General features: G+C 49.7%; 1 protein-coding gene across 1 annotated transcript in view; it reads left to right on the forward strand.

Moving 5' to 3' along the window:
- The first annotated feature begins 888 nt into the window (after positions 1-888).
- LOC124463838 (metal transporter CNNM4) overlaps positions 889-10,207 on the forward strand; it is a 16,241-nt gene continuing 6,922 nt past the window's right edge. The window contains exons 1-4 of the mRNA XM_047015611.1: positions 889-2,323; positions 7,510-7,653; positions 7,886-8,020; positions 8,811-9,043. Coding sequence (XP_046871567.1) covers positions 916-2,323; positions 7,510-7,653; positions 7,886-8,020; positions 8,811-9,043 — 1,920 coding nt within the window. The 5' untranslated portion in view covers positions 889-915. The remainder of the gene's footprint in view (positions 2,324-7,509; positions 7,654-7,885; positions 8,021-8,810; positions 9,044-10,207) is intronic.

Genomic DNA, 10,207 nt, shown 5'->3' on the forward strand with positions numbered 1-10,207 from the left:
AGCCTACTACCGTTGGCCATCTCTTCTTAGCTGTCGAGGTTCTCCGTGGTCTTGACTAGAGAGAAACAGCAGGTTGTTACAGAGCTGCTAAAGGGCCATGATGATGCACAAATTATGATGTTTTCTTTCAGTTCTTTGCGACTTTGCAAAGATTAGAAAAAAATAAATTCCTCCCACCCGCTAAAACTAAAAAAGTAGCCTATTGAAAAGTTGAGACTCACCATCTTACATTATTCGGCAGTGAATTCAAAAGAATACATCATTTTCAAAACGGGACATTATTAAACGTTGTGATAAAGCTGTTAACGTCATAATAACAAACAAGAAAAAGTGATTCTGGAGTTGTTACTTTTCGGTGATATGAATAGGTTATATGCTATTCAACTTAGGGTAATTAATTGTTTTACTTCACAGCAGTGTCACAGCATTTGTGTCGAGACATTTTTATGATAACCTCTTTCAAATATTTGAGCGCATGCGCACTAACAAACACATTTTATAATCGATGTAAAACCTTGTAATTCTTTATTTTTTTATTTACGTCTGACATTTGCATCTCATGCTTGTGCAAGGCAAGAGATAATTAAGTTTTGATTAAATATTTTTACTAACAAATATCAGTGGAGGGCTTCAGACATATATTATTTAATGAATAGTGTAAAATTGTGGTTAAACTCAAAACAATTATTTGGTTAATTGTGGTAGCAGTAGGCTACCACAATTGGGCAACTGCAATGTACACCTTAAAAAAAATTGCACTCTACCTTAAAAACGCAAAGAAAAGGGGCTCGATCAAATTCATTATATTACGTCTTAGCTGTGGATTGGCTAAACTCTGTCAATATGTTAATAACGGGCGGCCTTTGCAAATGAGTAGGTGACGTCAGTTCCCAGTTTGCAGAGAGTGAAACAAACATGGCGACGGACTGGAATGGGCAGGGGTACACGCTAACTTTATTCGTTGTTTTGGGGATTATTGTGAGCGGACGAGCCGAGACAGGGGTCGGAGAGCTCGGTAGCAGCACCCGGATCTTCGGCATGCGGCTGGAGAGAAGCGACAAGCCGGCCACAACCACCGACGACGGAGTTATCCAGGTAACTGAGGAGAGCAATATCCTCCTCAGGTTCTATGGACAGCAGATTGCTCCTGACACCTCGGCACATATCAAGTTCATGGACCAAGACCACGGAGAACATGACGACAGTGGCGCAGAAACAGGCAGAGCCACTTTTAATAGGACTTGTGCCGACTACACTAAAGATATCATCATTAGAGGTGGTATGAACGTGAGCAACCAGGGGACCTCAGGGGTGCTGAGCCTGAAAATCAAGCCGCTCCGCAAGAGCGAGCCGAAGAAGGTGTACGGCTTGTGCGTCAAGGACAGCCAGGATGGCAAGTGGTACCTTTTGGGGGAGGATGATGGGAGACTGCGGGTTGTGGAAGAGAAGAAGTCCCTTCTGCCATTGTGGTTCCAGATCATTCTCATCGCCTTCCTCCTGGTTCTATCAGGAATGTTCAGCGGGCTCAACCTGGGTCTGATGGCCCTGGATCCCATGGAGCTCCGCATAGTGCAGAACTGCGGCACCGAGAAGGAAAAGAAATACGCCCGCAAGATCGAACCCATCCGGAGTAAAGGAAACTACCTGCTATGCTCGCTACTTCTCGGTAATGTCCTGGTCAACACCACGCTCACCATCCTCCTGGACGATCTCATAGGATCCGGTCTGGGTGCTGTGGTAGCCTCCACCGTCGGTATCGTTATTTTCGGGGAAATCGTGCCCCAGGCGTTGTGTTCTCGACACGGGTTGGCCGTAGGAGCCAACACCATAATGGTAACCAAGTTCTTCATGCTGGTAACTTTCCCCTTATCTTGGCCCATTAGCAAGCTGCTTGACTGCGTCTTGGGTCAGGAAATTGGCACTGTTTACAACCGCGAAAAGCTCGTGGGGATGCTGAAAGTAACGGAGCCCTATAACGACCTTGTCAAAGAGGAGCTTAATATGATTCAGGGGGCTCTCGAGCTTCGGACTAAAACTGTTGAGGACGTCATGACATCGCTGTCCAATTGTTTTATGATACATAGCGACGCGGTTTTAGACTTCAACACCATGTCGGAGATCATGGAAAGCGGGTACACCAGGATACCGGTGTTCGAGGACGAGCGGTCCAACATTGTGGATGTTCTGTATGTGAAAGATCTGGCGTTCGTGGACCCGGACGACTGCACAACACTGAAGACCATCACAAAGTTCTACAACCACCCCGTCCACTTTGTGTTCCACGACACCAAGCTGGACTCGATGCTGGAGGAGTTCAAAAAAGGTGGGGTGGTACTGTGAGATTGCTTATGCCTGCCCTACGTCACAAACTCCTATAGTTATAGGGAGATCGTTTTTCGCAGTATCACTGGGGAAGTTTAGCAACAGAAAGATTGCTAAACGTATGATGTTGGTTTACCTCAGCTCTACAGAGCTAGTCACATAATAGCTGAAATAGTGAGTATCTTATCAGAAGGTTAATTATAGCCCAGGTGAGCCTTATCTATAGGGAGATGACTGATATACCTGCCACTCAAATGGAACTAGGTGTGTGGCTAGGATGTGTGTGTAGAGCAGAGACGGATTGTGCGTCAGGCAATGTTATCTGGACAACTGTGTCTTTCTCCGGATTCCTACTCCCCTGTAGGAATCCTCCTTCTGTACGCCCCTCACTTTCTCTCACACACAGACACACACACACACTCATACACACTTATACACTCTCCACTCTCAGACCCTCACACACTCAGACACACACTCTCAGACACTCACAGGCTCCGCCTCTCCACTGCAGCTGATCCCTTTCTCCCGTGGACACACACATACACACACACACACACACACACACACACACACATACACTCTCTCCCTGTCTCTCTCTTTCTTTCTCTGTCTCTCTCTGGCACGGGTGTGTTTTTCTCAGTCTTCAGGCATCTCGTCTCAAGGTCACAGACAGGAGACAAAAGCTGCCCCCCCACGTGGTCACACACACACAGAGAGTGCGTGTTCGCTTCTCACCATAATAGAAGAGAACAGGGAGGATTCTGTCACGCTGTCTCATCTCCCTCCAGCGTTATCAGCAACATGGCCGCCCTTATTGTGGGTTTTACGGCAACATGTTTTCACTGGCCCAGATTAAGCCCAGACTTGGTGCTTGGTGTCCATTCCCTGCCCCCCCCTTTGACCAATCACTGGACTGGGTCTTGTCTGTGAATCAGGAGGCCATGACATCACTCCATATGTGCCTCCTCTCATGTGTTCATGTCACACCAGGGACTATGGGCTCTGGAGCTGACTAGCAATACATCTTGTGGCAGGTTTGGAACCAGGCAGGGGTGGGACAGGGAGCCTGGTAGTGGTGGGACAGGTAGACTGGTAGTGGTGGGACAGGTAGACTGGTAGTGGTGGGACAGGTAGACTGGTAGTGGTGGGACAGGTAGACTGGTAGGGGTGGGACAGGTAGACTGGTAGTGGTGGGACAGGTAGACTGGTAGTGGTGGGACAGGTAGACTGGTAATGGTGGGACAGGTAGACTGGTAGTGGTGGGACAGGTAGACTGGTAGTGGTGGGACAGGTAGACTGGTAGTGGTGGGACAGGGAGCCTGGTAGGGGTGGGACAGGTAGACTGGTAGTGGTGGGACAGGTAGACTGGTAGTGGTGGGACAGGTAGACTGGTAGTGGTGGGACAGGTAGACTGGTAGGGGTGGGACAGGTAGACTGGTAGTGGTGGGACAGGTAGACTGGTAATGGTGGGACAGGTAGACTGGTAGTGGTGGGACAGGTAGACTGGTAGTGGTAGGACAGGTAGACTGGTAGGGGTGGGACAGGTAGACTGGTAGGGGAGGGACAGGTAGACTGGTAGTGGTGGGACAGGTAGACTGGTAGGGGTGGGACAGGTAGACTGGTAGGGGTGGGACAGGGAAGCAAAGATTGGGACCAGGAGCTGGTCTGCCAGTGCAGAGTTGGCTGTGTGGTGAATACCTTGGCACGAACAGCTCTGCTCTCTGAGTGGGGGGCAATGAAACCCCCTCTTGCTGGTGCTCGAACACACAGCCAACTTGTGTCCACCCCCAAGTGGTTGATGGGGTCTCTTAACACACACCACGCACAGACACACTTCAGTTGGAGCGTTGGCGCTTTGGAAACCACACACGCCACCAACGCTTGTGCTTAATGAGATTACACGCCTCGGTCCCTACACACCCGCACGCAAACACGCACAGCTCATTACGTTTTATTGATTGTGTTGGCTGTGCCACACAACTGTCAGTGCCATAGCAACAGGCCTGACCGGTTTGGCCCCCCCCCGCAAACATGGCCAGTTCCAGGCTCCGCCACATGGTGCCCAGTTGCCATGGTACCCCCTGTTGTCTACCCATGAATTTGATGCCCCTCCCCATGGTCCAATCCAAGTTGAAAAAGGGCTAATGTCTGCATGGCGATCAGGAGTGTACTATTCCACAGAATAGGGGTCAGATAGGTGTAGACAGTAAGAACATGATTCAATGATGGGACTTCAAAGGATTTATATCCAGTTCTTTGTTATCTTCTCTGTGCCTCCTAGTATGAGTCATGTACCCACCAGGAGGTGTGTGTGTGTGTCACCCTGTCCTTTTCGAAGCGGATGGCAGTTCACGTGTTGACCTTTTGAGAACGGCCTCCTACTACTAGACTACTTTGTTCCTGCTTCACTGAAGCAGGAACAAAAAATATATATATCTACAGCACTGTCCATCACACCCAACAAGGAACTGACAGAATTCTGTCATTCAGGCAGATGTCCTTGAACAAAGCCCCGCCCATTGTCCCTAATTGAAGCCCCACCCATTGTCCCTCTCTGTAGCCACACCTAGAGTTCATTTATGATCATAATCATGTGCAGTCATACATTGACAGGGTGGACATATTGCCTGCACATACCTTCCACCCCACCCAGCTCTCCTGTCACCACAGTCCTGTGCAGCTACCCAGCTATACACACACGCATGGGCCTGTTTCGAATGTTTCCCTAGCCCTGTTTGATAAGACGCCTCAGTCTCCTGTGCTTGTGTGTGTTGTGTGTGTGTTAGCCTAGGCAACGCCAGGGTGTGTTTCTCTCGGTGTCTCTCTGTCTCTGTGTCTCTCTCTCTGTCTCTCTCTCTCTCTGCCAGCTGCCTACTGAAGAGTGTATTATATATTTTAGACGGAGCCCTCAGGTCATTTTCAAACACACACACACACACGTGTTCTTTACTCATGCTGACCAATGCCGGAGGCTGGTCAGGTGACCTTCCTGTCTGCTGGACCCATGTTCCTCTTTCTACGCCCTGTTCCTCCTGAGGGGGAACCAGTGCGATCAGCTCTCACCCTTTAGTTCTGTTTTTTTGTCTCTCGCTCTTTCTCCCTCTCTCTCTCTCTTTTTCTAAATTGTCCTCTCCCCCCCCCCCCCCTCCCCCACCAACACTTTCCTTCCTGTCTTATCATTGGAGGCAAAAACGCCGACTGTGCAGTTGCAAGCTCCTCTGTTCCTTGACTGTGTGCGTATGCAGTTGTGAACTGTTTCTGTCTTAGAGTCGTATGCTAATGACCTGTCAGCCACGCTCAGCAGAAATGACTCGCGTGTCTCTGTGTTCTATTACTGTGTTCTGTCTCTGTGTTCTGTCTCTGTGTGTTCTGTCTCTGTGTTCTGTCAATGTGTTCTGTCTCTGTGTGTTCTGTCTCTGCGTTCTGTCACTGCGTTCTGTCTCCGTGTTCTGTCTCCGTGTTCTGTCTCCGTGTTCTGTCTCTGTGTTCTGTCTCTGTGTTCTATCACTGTGTTCTGTCTCTGTGTTCTGTCTCTGTGTTCTGTCTGTCTGCATGCCTGTCTGCACCTAAACAAGCTTTGTGTTGTCTTGCATCAAATGACATCAGAGCATTAGTAACACTCAAAACGAGCTGCTTAACAGTCTTCTAATTGTGACTTGCGTAATCGTTTAAGTAGCCTAGGAAACACCCAAAGACCTAATTGATTGATGGGCGAGTCTCTTGAATTGGTTTCGCTTGCAGAGAGAGGCAGATCGTTTGGAAACTGTGGCCATGAGAAAGGCTGGAGGGGGCTTGACCCCAAAATGGCGTCCTCTGGATTGTAAGAGCCAGTGGGAAATATTGCACAGGCCTGTCAGTTCTTGCTGGTCATAATATGAACACACCAGGCTTTTCACCAGACTACAGGGGCTAGCTTGGGAGCTGTGTGTTAGCTGAGGTGTGTGTTGCTGTTTTTGCCACCTTGTGTTGTGACAGGACAAACAAACGTATAACTGTGTATCCACAACAGAAGGCATGGCCACACAGAGACTGGGAGAGGGAGGGAGGGGTGGGGGAGAGAAAGAGAGAAAGAGAGAGATTGAAATGGGGTAGGGAAAAGGGACAAAAGACAAAGTGGGCATGCCAGGAATATGCTGAAAGTGTGTGTGTGTGTGTGTGAAGGTCGATATGGCCTCCAGTGGCTTCGGTAAGTGAGTCCCCGGGGGGGTCCACCTCCACCAGGAGTGTATTGACAGGAAGCAGAGGGAGGTTAGAGGAGCCTGGAGATGGACTGCCTCACACACACACACACACACCCACACACACACACACTGATACTGCCCAGGCCTAGCCACATTTAGAAGCAGGCCTCTCTCCCAGTCCCAGGTGTGTGTTGTCACGCTGGCGTACCGTCTCCTGCAGAGGAGCAGTACTGATGCCTGTCAGAGACACCCTCTGTGTGAAGCTGAGAGGCTCTGGTGTTCTGGAAGGAAATCCACCATTATTCTGTCAACAAATGCAACTTACTGGATGTGTTTTCTTTCTCTGGAAGGTGGGGGCCAGTTCCCAGAGAGCCAGGGACCCCTCACCCAAGCAGGATCATCCATAATGGATGACGCTCTGCCTGTCTCTTTGCCAACCGTGTCTGCTGTTGATCTTTCCGAAAGGGCATTTGAAAATTTCGGCACCGTCATTAAAACCCCGGTGAATAGTTGAACTTCTTCATGCGGGGTGTGGGTGTGGGTGTGTCGCAGGAACAGACAGCTTATAGGGGCCAGAGTCCAGGCTGAGCTTGAACCAACCCGACACACCCACATGTAGCACCAGTCAGCAGCAGGTGTGAGACCCACAGCCCTGCGACCAGGCTCACTGCCCTGGGTGGGTTGTCTGTGCACAGTCGCCGTTTATTTACATGTATACACGTTGCTGATGCTTTTATCCGTAGCGGCGCACAAGGCAGGGGCGGATTTGAACCGGCAACCTCCGTCAATGCATTGTTGGAAGTGCAAGGAGGGCGCTGGTTGGTTGGAACATCCAACTGAAATGGAAACTCGGAAGAGATACACTACCTAGCCCGATATAGAAAGTCATGTTATGGACCTACATTAACTTTGTTTGGCAAGCAATGGTGTGTTGAATGATTCAATCGCTGCCTTAATTGATCGAATCATTGCTTGATCCCACTTTCACACCGACTCTCCTCTCCAGGTAAATCTCACCTGGCGATCGTCCAGAAGGTGAACAACGAGGGGGAGGGAGACCCATTCTATGAGGTGCTGGGACTGGTCACCTTAGAAGATGTCATCGAGGAGATCATCAAATCAGAGATCCTGGACGAATCTGACCTCTACAGTGAGTCTACTGGAACGCCTTTATAACCTGTTTATAGCATGTTTACAGCCAGCATGAAACTCATAATGCCTCACAGTGTTATGTATTGAATGTTACAAGTCTTGACGCCCATGGAACACCTTTATAACATCTCAGGTCTTGTAAAACCTGTGGTTTTACAGCAGCTTTACTGTGGGTTCATAGCATGACCCCGTGCCAAGGGAATGACCATGTGTCTGTTTGTGTCTCTCAGCTGACAACCGCAACAGGAAGAAGGTGGCGCCCAACAAGAATAAGAGAGATTTCTCCGCCTTCAAAAACGAGAGCGAATCAAAAGCCAAGATTTCTCCTCAGCTCTTATTGGCTGCTCATCGCTTCCTGGCCACAGGTGAGGAAATCGCCCGTCAACACCCCCCTCCATAGTTAAACCACCAACTGTATTTGCATGTGTAAAAAAATGGTTTACATGCCGCTTTTGGTTTTGGTAGTATTTCACCCTCCACAGTACCTAAAACTCTCTGGTGCTCCTTGGTACGTGGTAACCACAGTATGCTGGAGCCACGCCCAGTGAGGTATAAGTTGCATTTCCATGAATCACTCCAGGGCGCATATGGCCTGCTCAAATTTGTGCCTTAGCTTTCATGTTATGGTAAGCCTTTGCTCAGCATTCACTTTAGCGTTGGCAACAACCTGAGCTTGAGCGTTACCCCGTGCCTTAGCTTAAGCGTTAGCATTAGCTAAGGCTAGCATGACGAGGCACTCTCCTGGACGCTCCACTGCATTTCACACAAAAAAAACAGTTGAACAGTGTTGCAGCGTGTCTGTGTGGTCTTGGCTGGACTGTCGTTATTCCTGTTTTTGGTAGACGACTGCCTCTCTATCTCTCTCTCCCTTTCTCTCTCTCTGCTTTCTCTCTCTCTCTCTTGTGACCCAGTGTGCCCCCTGTGTCTGTGCTCTGTGCATTGTGTGGCTGACGGTCATGTGTTGGCGTTCTCCCGGGGGACAAGCGGGTCCCTGTGTGACACGGCTCTGTAGGACCGCGCGTGGCCGTGACGTCACGTTCGGATCCTCCTTGGGGGGGGTCGGGATCACTCGCGGGGAGCGCGGAGACGTCTTGCTTCTTCCCGACTGTTGATAAGACTCTCTCCATCCCTCCATCCCCCCCTTCCCACCCACAGAGGTGAACTTGTTCAACCCGTCTCAGATCTCCGACAAGGTCCTGCTGAGGATTCTGAGGCATCCGGACGTGATCCAGGACATCAAGTTTAATGACAGCGACAAGCGCTGTCCCCAGCACTACGTCTACCAGAGGGGCAAGGCTGTCGACTACTTCATCCTCATACTGCAGGTACACGCCATACCCATCCCTTCTGCCTTCTGCCTTTCTCTCTCTGCCTTTCTCTCTGTGTCTCTCTCTCTCTCTCTCTCTCTCTCTCTCTCTCTCTCTCTCTCTCTGCCTCTCTCTCTGTCTCTCTCTCTGTCTCTCTCTCTCTTTTTCTCTCTGTGTGTCTGCCTCTCTCTCTGTCTCTCTGTATTTCTGTATTATTTCCCATGTCGCTCTCTTGTCTCTCTGGCCTCTCTCTCTCCACGGTCCTCCATACCTCTCTCTTCTTACTCGCTCTCCCTCCTGTCCCCCCTCCTTGTCATGCCTCCTGGTACCCGTCTCCTGGTTCAGTCGGTGCTGAACACCAGGTATCCCCAGGCGCAAAGGTCACATGAATATTAAGACACCAGGCCCACAGATGGCAGGAGCTCATCAGGGTGTGGGTGTGTGTGTGTGTGTGTGACAGAGGGGTGGTCTTATCCCAGCTGTCACTGCAGTAGGGATGGCGGAAGGCAGGGGATGTCAATATGGCCCCCGGAGGAGAGGAGAGGATAGGAGAGGGGGAAAGAGGGAGGGAACAGCTGGGACTTGAGAGAGAGAGAGAGAGAGAGAGAGAGAGAGAGAGAGAGAGAGAGAGAGAGAGAGAGAGAGAGAGAGAATAGGGAATAAAGACTGGACAGAGAGGAAAACACCTTGCTGTTATTCAACCACGCATCAATACACCAATACCAACATCTTACACACACATGCACACACATGTGACAAACGAATCAGTCACTATGTCAACACAAACCAATATGTTTTTTCCCATAAGCCAGTCAGCTATGTCATTAGTGTCCCCAAACAGTCATTATGATGTTCCAGTAACCCCCCCCTGACTAATCCTGATGGTATCTACCCACAGGGAGACCCCACACATGGAATAATCCACAAAGCCGTGTGTGGGGGGTTGTGGTGGCTGCATTGTAAACATGTTGAGCCTCTCATAATAGCTTACGGTGTGGGAAGTTTCCATGTGAGCTCACCACTAGGAGATGAGATATTGTTTACTGTTGCCTCCGTTTGCCATTCAAAGAATGTATTATCTAAATAGCAGTATTTCGGAGTTTGCTTTCTGTAAAAAATAAAAAGGGGGGGGGGGGGGGAAGGAGCTGAGTGAACAGACAGGGAGAAAAGTGTCTTTTCTAAAGACTGTTTATGTTATCGGAAATGTGTGTGTGTGTTAACAGTTCCTGTGATGAGCTCATGCCA

Source organism: Hypomesus transpacificus, unplaced genomic scaffold, assembly GCF_021917145.1.
Source record: "Hypomesus transpacificus isolate Combined female unplaced genomic scaffold, fHypTra1 scaffold_31, whole genome shotgun sequence".
Taxonomy (NCBI): Eukaryota; Metazoa; Chordata; class Actinopteri; order Osmeriformes; family Osmeridae; genus Hypomesus; species Hypomesus transpacificus.